Source organism: Oncorhynchus mykiss, chromosome 1 (assembly GCF_013265735.2).
Source record: "Oncorhynchus mykiss isolate Arlee chromosome 1, USDA_OmykA_1.1, whole genome shotgun sequence".
NCBI classification, from domain to species: domain Eukaryota; kingdom Metazoa; phylum Chordata; class Actinopteri; order Salmoniformes; family Salmonidae; genus Oncorhynchus; species Oncorhynchus mykiss.
In genome coordinates, this window is record NC_048565.1 from 54081566 (window position 1) to 54092485 (window position 10920).

The window sequence follows — 10920 nt, forward strand, 5'->3', positions numbered from 1 at the left end:
AATTGCAAATGATTAAATCATTCCAATAGGAAAAAAAACTAAAAACTATTTAGTTCTGAATTTAACTTTAATTAAATTACTTGTCTCTTCACATGGGATGATTTCACTGAACAACCAAAAGAAAGGGAATATTGAATGATCCCCAATGATCCATCGCATCTCCCAAAAACATTTAACATACATCTGTAAATTGATAGTCTAGAAACTAAAGCTTTGGTTGTCTTCCTCTCAGGCTTCCATGTCTTCTCCCTGGACCTCCTCAATGTCTTCCTCTTGAACATCAGACTCTGAGGCCTCATCTTCACTGCCATTTTCCAACCTTGTTGAGGATGGCTCGTTGTCAGGCTCAAAAAGCCTAAACTTTTTCCAGACTGCCAAGAACCTTGCCCTCGTGCAGGCCAAGGTGGTGAGACACTGTAGTGATGACACCATATGCCTTGTTGATCTCTGCACCAGACAGGATGCTCTTGCCTGCATACTTGGGGTCCGACATGTGCTCTGCGGCGTGTATGGGCTTCAGGCAGAAGTCTTCGCGCTTTTTGATGTTTTTCAGAACTGTAGTTTCCTGTGCTTGGAGCAACAGTGAAGTGGGCAGGGCAGTACAGATTTCTTCTCTTATATCTGCGAGCTGAGTCTGAACATCAGATAGGATGGCATTGTCTCCCTCAATCTGTGCAATGGCTACTGCTATAGGTTTCAGGAGTTTCAGGCTGCTTACTACTCTCTCCCAAAATACATCATCCAGGAGGATCCTCTTGATGGCGATATCTGATTCATCATTTTCACCTCGAATAGAGGGACTTTTGTCAAAGGTTGATTGTTGTGAGCGCTGAGGGAACTTTATGCTCTTGGCCAGATGATTCTCTATCTTTGTTGCATTCTTCACACATGATTTGGCACAGTATTTGCACACTGCTTTTCCTTCTACATTAGCTGCAGTAAAATATCTCCACACATAAAATAGTGCCTGTTGCATTTTCATGTAAAGATGAGAAAAAAATGAGTAAAAAAACTACAAATACAATTTCATGTACAGTTAAATAGTTAGATTAAACAACTCCTTTGTAAGATAAATGTTTTAAAATTAAACATGTATGGAAACAGGTGAATTAACACCCCTCAGTTAGCAGGCTCAAGCAAGCTAAAACCCACATGGTAGCAAAAATATACAAGTTAGAATTTATTGAAACACAGTTTGCTGTAGGCTACTATTTACTAGTTAACAAAAAATTATGTATGTCAAATAAAATATATTCACCCCACCCGGTATTGTAATCAAAACTTACCAGAAAGCCTGTAGTCCTTGGCTCAGACAGTCTAGCAGTGTGGGCTCAATAGCATCTAATTAGTATGCAAGATCTTGAGAATCAGCTGTACATGTGATGGAAGAATGCACTGTGCATGCAGAGGGTTGCAATACCATTTAATTTGGGATAGTTTAACCAAAATATGCCACAAGACCTAGAATTGCCTTTGGTATCCCACAAAAAAGATTCACTGTTATAAGCTAACTTTTGATGAATTTAAGCAAAATTCTCGGGTTTAACTTCCCATGGAAAGTTTCTGGAAAAATTACGGAAATTTCCGACCCTTTGCAGCTCTAGTTACAAGTTCGATGTAGTCATTGCGTGCTAGGAAAATGGGACCAAATACTTAACTTGACTACTTTATCTATAAGAATGTTCAGGGGTGTCAATAATGTTGACCCCTATCTTTTTGAGAAAAAAGTATTACTTGTTTAACAAAATCTTTCTCTGAGCAATTGTAAGAATATAATTTTGTGCATAAAAATTTTGCTCAGAATTAGAATTACTTATTTTATACAGTCACTATTGCTCATCTTTATCAAGGGTGTACATCATTTCGATCCACACTCTACCCCTATGGGCCCTGGTCAAAAGTAGTTCACAACATAGGGAATAATGTGCCATTTATACTCAGCCCAAGTCACTGTTGATTTCACAGAAAAAATAGTAGATGTAACAGATCGTTCATGTGGCTCTGATGGACTTGCATCTCTTAAAGCAGATTAGTTAAGAAGGCAGTAGGACAGTGATTATTATTATTTTTTACAAAGCTGATTTAGTCATTAATGATCTTGTTTAACTATGACGTTTTTATGAACTTGAGGAGGTCATGAGATTGAATGCTTGGTGTTATCACCACAATCATTATATCATTATTATTAATTATTCATTGATGATATGACGTTTGTAAAATGGCTCTAATATGCAATATCAAATCGGAATCCATTTATTGAACAGAGCATGGAGCATTATTGAAAAGCACACTGTTTGATTCATTGACGTTGATTCATTGACTGTCCCAGTGATTCATTGAATTGGAATGAAATCAGCCTAAACCCCTATTAATGCATGGAATCCATTTTAGGACATCCTCAATTCTTAGTCAAGACTGAAACCTACAGCTTACAAATCAGGATGTCCTAAAAAGGATTCTATACTTTTGACATGTGGTCCAGTTTTAATATATATATATATATTTTTAAACGGAGCAAGGACTTAAGATCAGATGTTATCACTTTACTTTTTCAAGTTGAAGCCCTCACACTCGCCTACCTCCTTCTCCTCTCCCAGGTCCAGATGGTCAAAATGTCCGACCTCCGCCTGCACCTCCCCCGGGATTGTCTCCCAGAGCACCTGGGGGGGCTGCTGCCCCTGGATGCCCACGGCTGGAACGAGCAGCTCCTGGCTGGGCAGAACGGTCGTGTGGACCCCGTTGACGAGCTGGTAGGCATCCCACTGGCGGACTCGTCGGTCCACACCCCCGGGCTGGAGGCCATGTGCCTGCAGGAGTTCATGGCCCACCTGGGCAGGCTCCAGCGCTCTGGCATCCACCTGGAGTACGTGGAAATCCGCAAGGAGCAACCGCCAGGGACCTTCCACTGTGCCCTGTGAGTAGATGAGTACAATCACTTTTAAAGGGTTTGCTTTGTGTTGATCTACATTTCCTGGCATTTGAGCTGCGTAGGGAGAAGCCTAGAGAGTTCTGGTCCTGTATTCACAAGGTGTCTCAGAGTAGAAGCTGATCAGAGCTTTTCTTGGATCAGAACCCTCCTATCGATTTATAATCTTATTCTTTATTATCTAAATGGCTAAACTGATCATATACCAGCAATCCTACTCTGGCCCTTTGTGAATACGGGCCCCCCAGCCCTCACTGGGTTGAAAAGGATGAGACTTTGGGTTTGTCCATTAAACTACCAAGGAAAGCATCAAACTGGGTGGCAAAACTTTGCATCAGTCCCTTGGAGCAGTAACTTGATACTGATTCATGATATAATCAACCATTGACAGACATTCTTAAATTACCAATCTCTCCAGTACTGCATACAACCAGGAGAGGAATCGCTATGGGGATGTCCTGTGTCTTGACCAAACAAGAGTTCGTCTGAAAACTCGACAAAACGAGGTGTGTACTTTTCGAAAGTCATATGACAATGTCATCATGCAGTTAAAGTGTACAGTATCATAACATACGAGATATCAGTAACACTTTCTAGGAACCACATGTGCATATAGTGCCTTATCAAGCACAATGTGCATTAGAAGACTTGCTGTCACCATTCACAACAGCATAATATGGTTCCATACAGTATTTGTAAATGCACATATACCTGAACATTACACATGGTTCCTAGAACTTGAAATATTAATTCTATATTTTTTGAATATTCATATTGAATAGGCTGTTAAGAGGACAAAAAAAAACACAAAAGAACTGCGCAATATTGCAATACGTGAATGCTCTCTTTCAGCCTCATAGAATGTCAAAGGACATCTTTGGTTCATGTGTTTGTGAGAAAGCCTCTACTTTTACACTCAGCCAGCTCACCAAAGGCCTCTGATAAACGGTGTATTACCGCATTGATAGCCCCCTCTTTTTATTTGCTCAATTTATTTGGCATTCATCCAACAGGGCTCTATAATGTTATCTGGATTGCTACTGTTCAGCTCTGATGTTATAGGACCCCTATTCTCTCGGTCGCTGTGACAAAGGCATGTTTGTTCCCTCAGAGATCGGACTACATCAACGCCAGCTTCATGGATGGCTACAAACAGAAGAATGCGTACATCGGTACTCAAGGTACAACGATGGCCGTCTATGATATTACATCTGCTAGTTTCACCATCAGAGACTTTTGCACTAGTCATTTTGATGGGATTCATTTGTAAGAGGTTCCTTTCTCAAACTATTGGTATTTTGGTAACACTAAAGTCGACAGGTATAATGCATTATGGTGTGCTTGATGAACTGACAGACTTGTCATAAGCATGCACACGGTGTACAAAACATTAGGAACACCTTCCTAATATTGAGTTGCACACCCCTTTTGTCCTCAGAACATCCTCAGTTGGTAGGGGCATGGACTATACAAGGTGTCGAAAGCGTTCCACAGGGATGCTGGCCCATTTTGACTCCAATGCTTCTCACAGTTGTGTCAAGTTGGTTGATGTCCTTTGGGTGGGGGACCATTCCTGATACACACTGGAAACTGTTGAGTGTGAAAAAAATCCAGCACTGTTGCAGTTTTTGACTCACACAAACCGGTACACCTGGCACCTACTACCATACTCCGTTCAAAGGCACTTAAATATTTTGTCTTGCCCATTCACCCTCTGAATGACACATACACAATCCATGTTTCAATTGTCTCAAGGCTTAAAAAAACCTTCTTTAACCTGTCTCCTTTTCATCTGTACTGATTAAAGTGGATTTAACAAGTGACATCAATGAAGGACCATAGCTTTCAGCTGGATTCACCTGATCAGTCTATGTCATGGAAAGAGCAGGTGTTCTTTATGTTTTGTACACTCAGTTTTGAGTTGGTTGAACATAAAGACCTCAACATTTTGTAAGTGTGTATGAGCCTTGATGTAACAAGTAGATAATTCCCTTCATTCTACTCTACTGTCCATAGGACCACTGGAGAAAACTTATGGTGATTTTTGGAGAATGGTCTGGGAGCAAAATGTGCTAGTCATTGTCATGACAACAAGGTAGTTACTTTTCTTACAGCGTTCCTTTACCCAGTGGGAGTTGAAATGATATCAAGTCTTTGTCATGGCATGAAGTGGAGGATTGTTGTTAAATGATTCACTGACGTTTGGAAATGCTGATATGTGGTGACTGTTGTCAACCAGACCCATATATGTTACAATGGGGCACTTCTTGAATTATAGAGATTGTCATTACCCTCCTGGAGATAATAAATCTGTGTGTTGCAGGACGAACGAGGGCGGTCGGAAGAAATGTGGTCAGTACTGGCCTCTGGAGGAAGGTGGACAGGAGGTGTACAGTCACATGGCTGTGGTCAACCAGAGAGTGGACAACCACTCCCACTACAGCCAGACCACCCTGGAGCTGTACAACATGGAGGTACAGTAGCTAGCTACAGGTCTAAAGTGACCTCTGCTCCCTTTACACAAGGAATAACACATTTCCTATTGCTGATTTGTTGTTTTTTAAGGATGAAAATCTGAGATTATCTGTAGCACAGGCTAGCTGCATAGGGATGGCTGTTCACCTTAGCTGGGACAATTTTCACTGTGCAACACTACCTTAGTGTTGGTGTTGGCCAACACAAATCATGCATATCAGTGATTGTTTACCACAATTTAACACTATTATCATGGTGTGTCTATCCCTTCCCTACCAGAATTGTGAGCAAAAGCAGGTGACCCACTTCCAATACCTGAGCTGGCCTGACTATGGCGTCCCCACTTCGGCCTTGACACTCATCGACTTCCTGGGGGCCGTCAAGAGGCAGCAGAGACAGGCGGTGAAGGGCATGGGGCCCCGGTGGAGAGGCCACCCCCTGGGACCCCCCATGGTGGTTCACTGCAGTGCGGGCATAGGCAGAACAGGTGAACTATTAATTCTCACTGATGACCACCACTCCTTTAGTCTATGCGTATCAGACTTTACTCCAGTCCTTGAGACCAAAATAAAGACACACAAAATATATTATTTAGGCTCTGTATTTTGCACAATCATGTGACATGGCAAGATTTTATCCTGTATTTTAAGCCTTATCCAGAAAGGAGAATTACACCAAAAAGGAAAGCAATTGTCTGAGGATGCAGCTGGACCATCTGCTGGGACAGTTTGATGAAAAAGCTATAAAGGTTAAAAATCCAGGCATGTCACATGATTCCACAAACCACAGGGCCCTAATAAGACAATATAAAGGCTCATACATGCTTATAACAAGTAAGTTCATTCCCCCCAGATCACCTCAGTAACACGTAATGCACACAATTAAATAAAATCTCTATGATGTGATAGTCATAGGTGTCACCCCCATTTCTCTAATAGGGATTATATTTCTATGGCTATCATGTATGGAGTCCATAGTGAACTAATGTTATTTCTGCATCTTCCCCACTTCGTAATATATCTGTTGATAATGATGTCTCCCACCTTCCTTCTCCCAAGGTACCTTCTGTGCCCTGGACATTTGTCTGTCCCAGTTGCAGGACATGGGGACACTCAATGTGTGTCAGACGGTGCGGTGGATGAGAACGCAAAGGGCCTTCACGATCCAGACCCCCGACCAGTACTACTTCTGCCACAACGCCATCCTGGAGCATGCTCAAAGACAGGGCCTGCTCTCAGCCAGTCAGTGATGCCAAGGGGGTCACCTTGTAGTTCTCGCAGCCAATCAGTGATGCCCTGGGTGTTGTTCTCGCAGGCAATCTGTAAATCCAGGGGACACTTTGTAGCCAATCAGCATGTCTGCTTCTAGGGATTGCCATCACTTATTCTACCATTTAAGAGGCCTCTAAGACAGACTCATTCCTCCTGACTCTCTCACATTTTAACGACTAGTAAAATTGATTTGTAGTATCTCAAGAAGTCACGGTTCAAGTTGTTGTTTTCTATGAATGGACCACCATTTATTTGTTTTGGTAGTTTGGGCAATGTAAAATCCCATGTCCTACCAAATAGAAATTGTTTAGCTACATTCAAGTCTACTTTCCTATATTATTAGTTCTGTGTCCTCACTGAAATCTGTATTTTTATTTTGTCAATAATATCCACATAGGGACGGTGAGCCAATTTTGCAAAACTCAAGAGGAACATTTCCTCTTGACTTAAATTTCTCCTGGAGCTGATTAAATGGCACGGATGGCTACTTGTAGAAGTTGTCCTGATATGTATGCGGACTTCTCATCTTGCCCTACCCCCAATCCAAGCCTCAACCACGATAAAATGCATAGATTACCTTAAGTTCAACTTAAAGTAATGCTACACCTTAAACAAATTGCGAGCTGCTGATAATGTTGCCATATCAATGCAATCATTTCCTGCAGATTGAAGAATTAAGGGCTGCCCTCACAACAGACTTCATTAAGTTATTCACATTGGCTGTTCAAATTTGTTGTGAAAACCTTGTGATCATGACATTAAATGTTTGGTCGCCGCAATAGTCGATACGTATGCTTCAGTGTGACACTGTCATGTACTTCTGTTGAGCCGCCAATGCTGCGATGAACATGATAACCATGCTTCCGCCTTAAGACCCCAGTAATGTGCAATATACTTTTAAACACAGCCATGTTGAAGCACTTTGAAATGGCTCTTCCCATCGTGCTTTAGGATATTGCAGTTCTTGTGGTGGTATAGTGCATTTAAGGTCAAATTGCAATTATGGGAGGTACTAAACATGTGATATAGGCATAACTTGATTGTTACTGTTGATTGGACCTTTGACCTTCAGGCTTGTCTGGTAGTTCAATGGACACTTATAGAGGACTACATGTAGAATATTACCGTTCCCATTGCTGAACAGTGCGTGTGCATCATATTACATGATATCTTGTTGGATGAAAAAATGTGTTCTTTGCTACTGAATTCATATTGAATTTGCTTGTAGTGCAGCCTCGTTTAAGTCTGCCATCCTCGTACACTCTTACTGATTTTAGAATGATTACTTTCAATGAAGGACAGTGTGACCAATTGTATTTTTCTATTTTCTATTGTTTCTACAACTTTTTCTTACAGGTATTCAGACTTTAAAAGTAGACATTATATTTGCTCTGTTACTATTAGGTAGTATGATTGAGGACAATTGAATCAGATGTTGCTGTATGAAAAAACATTTGTCTACACATGTACATTTCAAATGCTTCTTATGCCAATTATGTTTTCCAACCAAAGGAGATTGGGATATGTTCAATAACATTTCAAAGGAAGACCAAACGTGTATTCAGCACATTAAATGCTAAATGTTCATTCCTAATGGATTGTGTGTGCTCTTGTCATATTTTAGTCTGGTTTGTGTCTAGACAAATCATCTTTCTGAAAAATCTTGAGTTTAAATGCCCAGTGCAGTCAAACATGAATTCCTGTGTTATATATACAGTTCAAGTCGGAAGTTTACATACACCTTAGCCGATTACAGGACCAAGTTTGCGAAATCCTGCCATATACAACAGAGTTCTCCCTCCCCATTTTGACTGATACCATTCAATAATTTAAAAAAAAGACAATACAAGTAAAAGTTGTCTAGTAACATTTGAAGGCAGAGTCCAGCTCCCTCCATTCAGAGACATCAGTATCAAGCCCATCTGTCTGGACTTCATCTTGCAAGTCTCCATATGCTGGCTCCATACATATTTATGTTCTATTACCAATGGCAGTTAATATCTGACACAAACAAGTACTACCTATCCTATGTTGAAGTTTGAACAGGCTTATAAAACCTACCCAATTACGGTTTCCACAGAACGAGGCTGCCATCTGGCAAAAGCATCTCCAGTCCATCCTGTAGAAATCGGCAGTTCATCAGTGGAACATGGAATGAAAAGGGTGTTGCTACTACTGGATATTTGTGCTTTACCATATACTATGTTGAAGTTTGAACAAGTCAGACTAAACCTACCTAATGCTCTTCTCCCCATCGACGACCGTTGGTGAGCAGGCAAGATGTGATGCTGGAAGTGAGATCTTTGCCAGAGCCACATTGATGGGCATAGCAGTGTCGATCAGCTCCTGGCCCATCATCAAAGATACTGGTTGGTCACACACAAACACACACAGCACTGATTACATTATCAATGGTGGTTACGATTAGCCTGGTGGAACCAACTTGAATGCTGTGTGAAAGTGAAATAGAATGGTGAACACAGCGATCAGGCTGGTTCCAGCAGGCTAGGTTATGCACTGGACATTATATGCATCTTAAAAGTAGAAAATAAGAAGCAAATAATGTCTACATAAAGTATGTTTCACAATTGGGTTATGAAATGTATCAAAAAGTAATTTGTACAAATCAATGTCTTAATGCATGGAAGGAATAATTTGACCACGAGAACGGTGTGAACGTCAAAACCCCTCTAACCGGCTGAAGAAGAGCAACAAAGGCGTTCAATCCAGCCCTGCCCGCACCACTTCTACCAAGAGACCTGAGTCCGAGCCAGCCACCGTTGTACAGCATCCAGTCAAAGCTATCAACTGCTTTTCTCTCATGCCTTTTCTCTCAGGAGGGTGACAGGAGTACACGTGGAGTACACGTGGAGTAAGCATGGAGAGAGATCTGTTCCAAAACTTTTCTCATGTAACGTGGAGTAAGCATGGAGAGAGATCTGTTCCAAAACTTCTCTCATGTAACTGGTGTGCTGGTTGGCAAGGGTGAGACATTTGAAATTGGGACATGATCATGGGCCATCCTCTTGAACTATGAAGCTATCTGGAGAAAACTACGAAGAGAAGCCAGAAGATTGAGTGCCTGAAGTGGTGGTGGTGGGGGGGGGGGGTATTAAGTTGATTGTAGAGGTATACACACTGCTAAATTGAGTCATTTATGAAGAATGCATTGGGATACTGATCTGTGGTTATAATCATGATAAGAAAGTGAATACTATAATTATGCTGTGTGATAAAATAAATGTACATTCTGCCAGTGTCTATGTGCAAAGTTGAGGGTTTTTAACTTTGAGTACTAGGACCAATGTGAATCACTGAAGCATTGTTATTCTAATTTTGGGTTGGATAATTAATTGGGTTTTGATTTGGAAACTGAAAGATTTTTGAAAACTGACTCAATTGATTTGAGTATGTTCTTGGTATGTTAATAACTATATGAATGAAGTAATTAATGTATGGATTGATTGTTTTGACTGATGTTATGCTAATTGTGACATGGGTAAAGAAGTTGTGTACTAAAGATGTTGACACTATTCTCAGCATGCCCTGGTGAATGGAGAGGGTGAACTCTCATCCTGAGAGTGAACCTGATCCATTACCAAATTACATTTTCAAAATTTCCACCATGCTGACCCTTATTATTGTGCCAGTGTGATGATTGTTCTGTGTGTTGTAATGAAGCTTGCGCGCTATGTGACAAACAGATGATTGTCGTATTTGTGCTACATTCCCTTGTGAAAAAAAAAATTGATTGTAATGTTTGAGTTGGAGGTTTTACCCCCAAATGGGGTATGCTTTGATATCTGTACATTACAATTCTACCTGTGATTACAAAAGTAGAATGATGTGAATCACACTGCTGCTCTCTCATTTAGCTATTTGTGCCTTACGGATTGTGGTTGTTGTGGATGGCTGTTCACAAATCTAAATGTGTATTTGAACCCAATAATGGTTGAATTCAAGAAGTTTAACCTCTCTGAGATATTCAAGACGCAAGGCGCCAAATTCAAAACAACAGAAATCTCAATTAAAATTCCTCAAACATACAAGTATTTTACACCATTTTAAACGTGTTGTAAATCCAGCCACAGTGTCCGATTTCAAAAAGGCTTTACGACGAAATCACACCAAACGATTATATTAGGTCAGTACCTAGTTATAGAAAAACAGCCATTTTCCCAGCCAAAGAGAGGAGTCACAAAAAGCAGAAATAGAGATAAAATTAATCACTAACCTTTGATGATCTTC

The 10920-nt window shown here is 40.7% G+C and overlaps 1 protein-coding gene across 1 annotated transcript in view; it reads left to right on the forward strand.

Annotated features, from left to right (window-relative positions):
• Positions 1–8285, forward strand: part of LOC110525327 (tyrosine-protein phosphatase non-receptor type 9) — a 45038-nt gene extending 36753 nt beyond the window's left edge. Inside the window, exons 6-12 of the mRNA XM_036989711.1 lie at positions 2455–2914; positions 3345–3432; positions 4038–4107; positions 4943–5021; positions 5250–5400; positions 5681–5888; positions 6460–8285. Coding sequence (XP_036845606.1) covers positions 2455–2914; positions 3345–3432; positions 4038–4107; positions 4943–5021; positions 5250–5400; positions 5681–5888; positions 6460–6650 — 1247 coding nt within the window. The 3' untranslated portion in view covers positions 6651–8285. The remainder of the gene's footprint in view (positions 1–2454; positions 2915–3344; positions 3433–4037; positions 4108–4942; positions 5022–5249; positions 5401–5680; positions 5889–6459) is intronic.
• Positions 8286–10920: the final 2635 nt, after the last annotated feature.